Consider the following 9465-nt stretch of genomic DNA (forward strand, 5'->3'; position numbering starts at 1 on the left):
ACTCTGGCACGAGGCAATGCATTTGCAATTTGTCACATAACTTCCATTAAGAAGTTAGTTATTACGAACAATAACGACAATGTATGTATTAACAAGCGGTATGTTACATTGCAGGAACGCTGGTCCGCCGCGGGGCTACAGCACGAGGCCTGAGTCAGCATGATGTCATGCGTGCGGGCCGGCCGCCGGCTAATGGAGCGTCCCGGCAGTGTCACCTCACGTCCCATTCCCGCCGCATACTTCACCCAATCGAGCGATGACAAATCCATTCATGTTCTTCTATTCTATTGTGCCCTCATACTCGTTTAGATGTTCACGGCCGAACACTGAAACGACACTTAAATGCTTCAGAATATTGGCAGCTTCTCTAATTAGCATGAACATGTTTACCACTGTCTCAGTTAATATTTTTTAATAACTTACAACTATGTAGTAGTAAGCTACTTCTAGAACAACGAATTGTGGCGACTAACGAAGAGAGAAGAAAGAAGGATTCACGAAACTGGTTTTCATAATGATTTGACAGATTGTATAAATTCTGAGATCATTGTGAAAGCTACGTTTTTGTTCCTGACTCGACACTTGAAGATATCTAACTGCGCTTCGAGTCCAGCTACAAAAGGAAACCAACAATTTGTAAATAATATTTCTGTGATCGTTCGTGCAAATATGTACATCATAAATATCCATTTATTGTTAAAATAACATGCAAATGGATATTTTTACAGAATTTTGCATAAAAGCGCATAAACTTGTCTTTGTTTTGTTATTGTTATACTTTCAATTACCTAGAACTATGGAAATATTTTCTTTGCGTGTGTAAGCGTTTTCATACTGCTTAGTAGACGTACGCTCGAGTTAGGCGCCAGCATAAATATCACCGACGAAGTAAACACACAGGCATTGGAAATAATTCTAAATGTTTCATAATGTGCTAGCGTCCTATATATCTTTTTTGTATAAATAGCTAAATAACCGTCCGCGTCTAATAATGGCAACCCACTTTTTTTCTGTCCTCTTTACCTTGTTTCTTTTTCGATTGTATTTCGTTTAGAATATTCGACCAAAAGCTATGAGCGAAATATTGTACATAACAAATTGAAAGCTTGTCATACTTCATACTAATATTATAAATGCGAAAGTTTAGATGGATGGATGTTTGTTAGAGTTGTTGTCTAAACGGCTGAACGGATTTCGATAAAATTAAGCATAGATGTAGAGGATAGTCAGAAAGAACACATAGGCTACTTACGTTTGTTTCTTTTTTAGATCCGCGCGGACGGAGTCGCGGGCGAAAGCTAGTAGAGCATAATTTAGATTCATGTTGTACTTGAAGGAGTTTGTGAATTTAATACTAACTAACTACAATTTAGACGACGAACATAAATGACCAGACTTGATTGTTGAAGAAATAAAAGGTGAGCCAGTATGATACCAACCAACAATTTAATATCTTTAGTTTGAAATAGTAGTCGGTTTTTATTTATTAAAAAGCATTCTGTACGTAGGATTCTATTAGCAAAGTCCTTTCGTCAGTTACAGTAACGGCTATTATCAGTGGCTAAGGATTGTGATTTGAGAGGGAAATCTTTGTTTTTAATGTTTACAACCAGCGTAAGAAACTTATTATTATTAAAGGGGATTTTACAACTTGGAAAAATAATTTACTTCGTCTCTTTGTTTCAGCTACCACTATTCAGTAAAGGATCAATTTTATCATAACTAAAATAAAAATACTTAAAACAATTATAAATCGTTTAATTTGAGACTTTATGATGACAACATAACACCATCCCTGTTCTTATAATCATTGCCACATCATTACGTTAAATGATTTGTTTACCATTAACTACTCACTTTGTTATGGGTTTCTAATCGTTATTAGTTTAATGTAATATTCAGTTTTTATTTATAACTATACATTGAAATACTACTTTCATTTTCAAAATGTTCCAATAAATATTTTAATAAAGATATATGGATACAAAGTTATATAAGAATAGTAATATTTTACATGGCAGCAATAAAGACTTAAATTACTATCATTCAAAAATAAATTAAAAACTTTTTTCACATCATTAATATTTTATATAATTATAAACACTACGAGATTTGTTTAATATAAAAGCTATCAGATCGGTCACCAACCGAATATGAATTTCATATCTATCTATATACATAAAATAAAAATGGAGTGTCTGTAATATCAAAAGAAAAAAAATCAGATTTCGGGAAGATGATGTATTTGCGTTGCTGATAACGAAAATCGCATTTAAAAAGTATTTTCTGTCTCTCCGTAAGCCGCGTTTTCCGAACATTCTCTGAAGGGTAGTCAAACATAGACAAGCATATTATTGGCTACTTTTTTATGCGTGGACGAAGTCGCGGACAACAGTTAGTTTGGTATAAAATTCATCATTTTGGACCCTGTGAGCATTTGTATGAATGTCTACTCTACAACCCTACTGTTCTTTGACTTGACAGAGACTGTCATGTCATATGTCAGTGTTAAAACTTGTCATTACTGTCATTGCAATGTGGTGTGTTCAAAAATAAAACAAGATACCGTTTTTATCATATAAATTAATACAATCCAAGATACAAAATGGACAATCCGCAATTTGATGCCACTTTAGGTGGTGAAGAACACCTACCATATTCGGTAAATAGTTTTAAATTTACCGCTTCACGAAGCATTGAAATTGCAGCAATGTCTGAAAGTATTTTGCGCCCAAGTAAAACTAAATTAATTTTCCAAACCCTTCCTGTTCATATGAGGCGTAGAGTTATGAGTCACAATTGTAAGCGACTGCCTAGAAGGTTGAGAGAAGGTCACTTAGAGCAGTTGAAAAAGAGTGGACTACCACCTAAACAAAAAAGGCCATCTAGAAAGTATCGACGTCGTCCCGCGAATTTACTAACCGAGTATAACAGACGACAAAAGAGAAACATTTGGTTAGAGACACACATTTGGCATGCTAAAAGGTTTCATATGATAGAACGCTGGGGCTACCGTCTGGCAGACCGACCCTGCGATAAAGCATTTCGTGCTTGTTACAGAGCAAGTTCTGCACACTGTTTGTTACAAGATATATCCTACTATACACAGATCCAGATCACTGGACCTATTGAACTCATAGGGGAGATATTTGACTGCATTACAAATAAATCTTGTGGACTGAGTGTGACTGCCAAAGCGTACACTGGAACATACAGAAGAGGATATATTGACATATACAATACAAATGCTTATCCTTTTGGCTATATTGGTAAAATTCAGTTTCTGTGGATAGCAAATGAAAATTGCAAGAAGGAATTATGGCTGTTGGTCCATCCATCTCAGACCAAACAAATAGAATTACTTTTATCTAACATAATAAATCCTAATCCAGAAAATTTAACCTTCGAGCACCTAGAAAAAAAGAGAAAATTAACTAACAAGTATTCTGATGTAAAAGTTAATATATTGAACAAAGCCTTTAACATGTTTCGCCTAACTGGTCCTAAAAGTCAGGCCATTTTAAATTCTACCATAAAATGTATAAAAACCCCAAATCAAGTAAAAGACAGCTGGTTGACACAAATAAGTACATCAAGTTTACATTTAGAAGAAAAAAATGATTATTGGGAAAATGCAAAGTTATCAAATTCACCAGCATTGTTACCACCAAATGTGGTGATAGGTCTGATCATTAAAGATCCTCGTTTAAGCAGACCTTCATACCGCACTAAGGCGCAAAACAATAGCCCTGAAGATGTAAATGTGGCTTCATTAATTACGATCCCACCTTACCTCTCACATTCACCCATTTGGGATACAAGACTCCATGAACATACTAAGAAGAAACAAATGACCAATGCACAGTTTATAGAACACATAACCAAAACTCAACTAGTGCCTGGAGAAATCAATGAAGATGACCCGGCATTACAATATGTTCCTATAGTATTAATGCAACGACCAGGATCACAAAATGCAAACTCCAAAAAACTTGGTACAGTAAGAATAAAACTTTATGCTTAATTTGTTTTTTACATAGGGATAATAAAACACTTGAAAATTTGTGTTTACAGGTTATGGAAGTGGATGGGATATAATTGTACCTCCTGGCTATGGCATTCCATTCTGGCAAACATTAGTAATGTTTGGAGGTCGAGCGGGTGGCCTCCGTGAGACAGAGAGCATGGCCTTTGAAATGGGAGAAAATTTCCTACCGCCAGATTCTGAAGCAGGAAGTTTAGAAGAGAAAAGAATAGAACAACATCTTCGAGACAAATATTTTCGGCGACCACCAAGCAAGAGAGTAAACTATCAAAAGTTGGGTGTAAATAGCCCTTTTATCTGTCCATGGAAAATATTACTGAGTGATTGGAGTGGTAACAATGCAAATGATTTCTATGTAATGAGAAATCGGAAACTTTTAGAATTGTTACAGGTAAGAACACTAATATTCCGAACCGATTTATTATAAGGACACTTTGCTTACTTACCAATTTATTTGTTGCATATTTTTTTAGGATTGTCTGATTAAAAAGATGGTTCCTAATATTGATGAAGCTGATAGATGTTTAGTTCCGGTGTGTCTGCATATGGAAGTTAAGGGTAATTTAAAACACCATGCTTTGATATGTCTACCACAGAGTAATGATATCCAAACAATCAAAACTCTTTATGAACCACTGCATAGAGATCTTAATGAAAAATTGAGGAAACAAAAGAGAAAAGAGCACTTACAGTTATTAAAGCAAATGAAAAGGAAGAGGCGAAAAAATAAGAAATCTGGTTGTCAGGTAAGATTGTAGATATTCTAATACTTTATATTGTTGTCGAACTTAAAAACAAATTCAATCTGTTTGGAAATTAGAAAGGTTCTCTAGTTCTCTTAAATTGATTTCAGGTTAAAAGGGCTAAGAAAGTAATCAATCGTGAACCTTCAGAATATGTTAAAAGTATGAGAGAACTTTGGCTGCCATCGAATATAACGACGGTTCGGAACACTTGTCTAAGACCACTGATGGGTTATGTGTGCAAAGGTGATTTCAGTTTCACTGAAGCGAAAAGTGTTGGTGTGGGTTACATTGCTTTACCTGCGTTAATTGAACTTATAAAGTCTGGACTAAATAAAGTACTTATTCGAAATTCTACTTCACGTAAATATCGTTTAGCAAAAATTATGGTGATCAAAACAGAATGAATGTTCTAAATTGTGCATTGTAAAATCAGTTGTCAAAAAGTATCATTTTGTACATAATGTTCATAAATAAAAATACAGATATTTGAAAAATTATTTAGTCATTTATTTTTTAACATTCTAAATAACTCTTCTACTAAACTTACACATTTAGGTTTTACATATTTTTTAATTTGTGACAAGCTGACTGTCACAATCTAGCCTTAATAACAAGTACAGATTATTATAAATTAGACACTAATAAGATTTCAACATCGAGATACTAATTAATTAAAAATGAGTTATATTCAAGAGAGAATATATAACAGTATGTAAGCAATTATGAACAAAATCGAAATTTAAAGAAAAACTCTGTAAGGATTACACAAATATATTAGTCTGTTACATGTTTTTAATTCATTGCCGCTTATTGGCTAGTGTTTTATACATTTACTACACACTGCTTTTAACAAACATTTCTAAACGTTGCTGTCGCAATGAAAATATTTTTTTAAAAACATAAAGAAGGATGATTATAGTACAATTCATTCGTTAATATTGATGATTGATTACCAATATTTCCCTGCCTTTCAAATATATTGAACAAACTTTGTCTAACATTCAGATACTCTCAAGGAATTTACAAGTCAAGTTATAAATAGAAAAATAGCTTAATTCAACACCAGCGATATACGTAAATAAGTTACGCAATAAAACAGCTACACAGCAAGCTTGATCTTTCTTTTGCCGCAAATCCACAACAGTAACATTTGTATTAAATTTGGTCTTAGTTTTTTCAAAGAGAATAAAAGATGTGTTTAATACATTTGTTGACAATGAAAACCCACAGCGACATCACTGGCAATAAAAGACCAATATGTAGCCACGTGATTTTTAAAGCTTGTGACTGTATTAAATTTAGGTCTTGTTTACAAGTGATGTTACTTTGCCTTCATCAGGTATCAGTGCGGCCGCCTGTGCCAAGTCCTGTATGCGTTGTTTATATAAATAACACGTCCCTATATCTTGGAGCGCTTCCTTGCGATGGCGTCCTCGACAGCCTTCAGCTGCTTGAGCAGCTCCTCGCGCCGCGACACTGACTTCTTTGCTGGAACGTCGTTGGCGGGCGACACCGCCGAACGTTTCCTACTCATATCTGGAAAACATATATATTTAACTAATTACTATTGTACAGTATTACATTGTTGCCTATGTGTTCTATATTCTACATCTGTACCAAATTTCATCGAGATCTGTTCAGCCTGGAGACATTTTAACAAATTTACTATTTCGCCCAAAAAGTCAAATAATATTAATAAAGTTATTTAATATACCTTTTTCAGTCGGTACTTCTTTTTTACTGACAGCTGTAGATACTGCCGCAGCTAGACCTGCACTCGATTTTGCATTAATTCTGTAAAAAACATTATCATAATGTGATACAATTCTACGAGTGAGGCGTGCGTCAGTCAGTGTATGTGCGTACCGCGGGCGCGCGGCGGCGTTGAGCAGGCGCGCGTGGCGAGCGCGGCGCGCGCCAGAGCTGCCCGACGTCGACGACGAGTGCGACTCGCTCTCAGACTCGCTCGACGACGACGACGATTCTAACACACAACATAACATACAATAATAAAAGATGAAAAACTCTGAAATATATAACACCTATTAGGTTTATTTTTATGAATTTCTTAAATTAAACATTGTGTAGAGTTTACCAGATCCAGACGATGATGACCGTGAATATTTCTTCCTGTTCCTGCTGCGACTCGACGCTTTGCTTCGACCATACGGATCAATCTCCTCCTGTCAATATTAAACTTGGGTTAGATTCAATACATAGAGTAGGCATAGTTGACACTTTATTTGAAACATTTTTCATATAATCTCACTATCCCTATATATTAATAAATCCTCGAAACCACAAGTTGATATAATTAATTGTATTTAAAACATTGCCAAAAGCTGTCATTAAATCATATTTAAATGTTTATTTTTTTAAACACCATTTATTTTACAACCAAAGATGGAGTTTATTATAATTTTTGTAAAAATGGCGTACTAATGTTGTCAAGTTATAGAAAAACATTTGTTTATTATGCCCAATTTACATATTTCTTAAATGTCTTCGGGTAAATCTCTGTCGCTTATAAGGCGTTGTAGATGAATTAGAATAATCGATCGTAGTTGTTCGGTACCTTATGGCGGTGCGAGGCGGGCGGCGGCGGGTTGGCGGCGAGCTGGCGCGCGGCGGCGGGCGAGGGCGCGCGGCGGCGCGGCGCGGGCGGGTTCATGGCGGTGGCGCGCGCCGTGGCCAGCCGCCGCTCGCGCACTATCACCGACGGCGACAGTCTGCGCACACACACATCACTAAAACATTGCCTCTCTTACCTTAAACTGAAAATTTTTAACACAGACACATGGTTACTTATATATGTATGTTTATGTTAATATCTTAGTAACAGAATATTCACCAAAAAAAACCTTCAGTCACTCATTTCTTCTTTATATTTAAAGAATTGATAGTGTTCAAATCAGATCGTATTTCTAATACATTTGTTATTTTTTACATAAAATGAAATTATATATATTAAATTAAGTACGTGTTAGTAGGTTATCGTATACAGCTATGGTACAAAGCAGTATTAGTACTTGTTACATGTATTCGTTAATAACATTAGTCAGAATTTTTTACAATATTGCAATCTGATTCATAACTCCATAGTTCAAAAGTTAGTTAAAAAATCCATATTTTTTTCACCAAAATCATTATAAACAAAACTAACTATTTTGCCTAGGTTACAAGACATTAAAACTAAATTACAATTAGTCCCTTATAATAACAAAACAATCAGTTATGTCAAAATTTAAATCTTTAGACATAGGACATGTAAAAACTGATATATCACAGTGATTTATATTCAATTGTACATCTTAAGCTGTAATCCTCGTCTTCTCTTCATCCATAAGGTTGCTTTATCCACGATGAGGTTTTCTTCTTTCATATTTTTATCATCTTGTAACACTTCCATTACTTGTATAGACTTAAATTACTTCCAAATCTTTCAAATGTGTGTCGAATCTTATCTCTATATATACATCGTCATTTACGCTTTTACATAATTCTATATCCGCCCTCTCACTATTCCAAACTACTTATCGAGTTATATGTACAAAATGTTTTATTAGTACTTGGTTAGTGTCATAGATAACTTGGTAAGAGAATTGATATCAATCATACCAATTGTCGAGTTACCTTTGTCGAGAGGGTGACGACGCCCTCCTCTTGCGGCGAGCGCCCGCCGAGCCCGAACTACGCGAGCTGGAAATTAAAGAGCTGAGGACTCAGAGGGACGCCGGGGGAAGGTCACACCCACCATAACGCACGCACACACACGCACGTACTCACGCACGCACGATTGCACGCACGCATGCACGCACGCACACGCACGCAAATGCTCGCTCACACTCTCGGCCATTAGCGAACCCCAATGATTTAAAACGAAAGTGAGATAACATGCAATAGATATGAAGAGCAGCGATGATATCCGTAGAGAATTGAACACCGACACACAACATCAATATGAAAGCGAACCCAACGGCCAGAGGAAGGGGACGAAGCGTACCGGAGCAAATGCTCCAATTAGTATCATTCTAAACAACAGACATTTTTAAACAGAATATAAAAAATAAATTAACTTAAAAATAACGTCTTTTACGTACATTAAAAAAATTATTAAAACATGACATAAAAAAATACTTAATCTTAGTATTAAGTACCCTGAGAATTATTTGAAATTTATAAGTACATTTTCTTAATGTAAATTTCATAATATTGCCTATGCATGTATGTATGTATCTTTCAGTTTCAAAGTCTACTTGGAAGGCTCAAGTAGTCTTAATCAATTTCATTAATTAATTCAATCAGTAACACAAAATTCACATTGCATAGGCATTTCAAAAGAACATTAAATAATGAAAAAAAAATCATAACTGAAAATGTGTAAAATCAATTTGACACAATGGCGTGATTTATTTGAGCAAATACAAGAGTGTCAAAAGTACCTGTAGGAACGAGACAATCTAAAAAATACAGCTATAAATTTAAGAGCAATGATAGGCATAGGATACTCTCATGAAATATCTATATTGCATTCATGAAGCATTATAATGATTTCAAACTAGCAAAGGAATGTTGCAGTCATTTAGTTTACTATAGGATTCAATTGTAAATAATGTTTAAAGTAACTTTACCTCGAGGTGCTGTAGGAGTCGTCGGAGGAGGGCGGGCGGCGGC

At 35.2% G+C, this 9465-nt stretch overlaps 3 protein-coding genes across 12 annotated transcripts in view; 2 read left to right on the forward strand and 1 right to left on the reverse strand.

The window, feature by feature from the left end:
• Positions 1-1746, forward strand: part of LOC106109821 — a 53288-nt gene extending 51542 nt beyond the window's left edge. For 9 of the 10 annotated variants that reach the window (XR_001226032.1, XR_001226037.1, XR_001226038.1 and 6 more), the window contains one exon: positions 115-1183. Coding sequence is in view for 2 of the 10 variants with exons in the window: in XM_013291440.1 (XP_013146894.1) it covers positions 115-260 (146 nt within the window). In the remaining 8 variants the exon portion in view is untranslated. Of the gene's footprint in view, positions 1-114; positions 1184-1269 lie in introns of those variants that run through there. The other variant, XR_001226039.1, reaches the window with a different exon arrangement.
• A 764-nt stretch (positions 1747-2510) lies between these two features.
• On the forward strand, positions 2511-5276 carry LOC106109785 (uncharacterized protein C05D11.9). Its single transcript, XM_013291395.1, has 4 exons — positions 2511-3995; positions 4075-4436; positions 4519-4791; positions 4899-5276. Exons 1-4 carry the CDS (start codon positions 2606-2608, stop codon positions 5193-5195), a joined length of 2322 nt encoding a protein of 773 aa, XP_013146849.1. The 5' UTR covers positions 2511-2605; the 3' UTR covers positions 5196-5276.
• Positions 5277-5618: 342 nt separating this feature from the next.
• Positions 5619-9465, reverse strand: part of LOC106109672 (serine/arginine repetitive matrix protein 1-like) — an 8693-nt gene continuing 4846 nt past the window's right edge. The window contains exons 6-12 of the mRNA XM_013291257.1: positions 9423-9459; positions 8425-8490; positions 7367-7520; positions 6887-6974; positions 6658-6775; positions 6506-6585; positions 5619-6327 (exon numbers count right to left, since the gene is read on the reverse strand). Of these exons, the coding sequence (XP_013146711.1) occupies positions 6191-6327; positions 6506-6585; positions 6658-6775; positions 6887-6974; positions 7367-7520; positions 8425-8490; positions 9423-9459 (680 nt within the window). The 3' untranslated portion in view covers positions 5619-6190. The remainder of the gene's footprint in view (positions 6328-6505; positions 6586-6657; positions 6776-6886; positions 6975-7366; positions 7521-8424; positions 8491-9422; positions 9460-9465) is intronic.

Source organism: Papilio polytes, unplaced genomic scaffold (assembly GCF_000836215.1).
Source record: "Papilio polytes unplaced genomic scaffold, Ppol_1.0 DF821067.1, whole genome shotgun sequence".
Classification (NCBI taxonomy): domain Eukaryota; kingdom Metazoa; phylum Arthropoda; class Insecta; order Lepidoptera; family Papilionidae; genus Papilio; species Papilio polytes.

What these genes read in the sequence shown, in the direction of transcription:
- LOC106109785 (XM_013291395.1), top strand. Translation starts at nt 2,606, where the DNA reads ATGGACAATCCGCAATTTGATGCCACTTTAGGTGGTGAAGAACACCTA. An exon ending in AACTTTTAGAATTGTTACAG is followed by an intron (nt 4,437 to 4,518) that starts GTAAGAACACTA and finishes ATATTTTTTTAG; the next exon opens with GATTGTCTGATTAAAAAGAT. An exon ending in ATAAGAAATCTGGTTGTCAG is followed by an intron (nt 4,792 to 4,898) that starts GTAAGATTGTAG and finishes AATTGATTTCAG; the next exon opens with GTTAAAAGGGCTAAGAAAGT.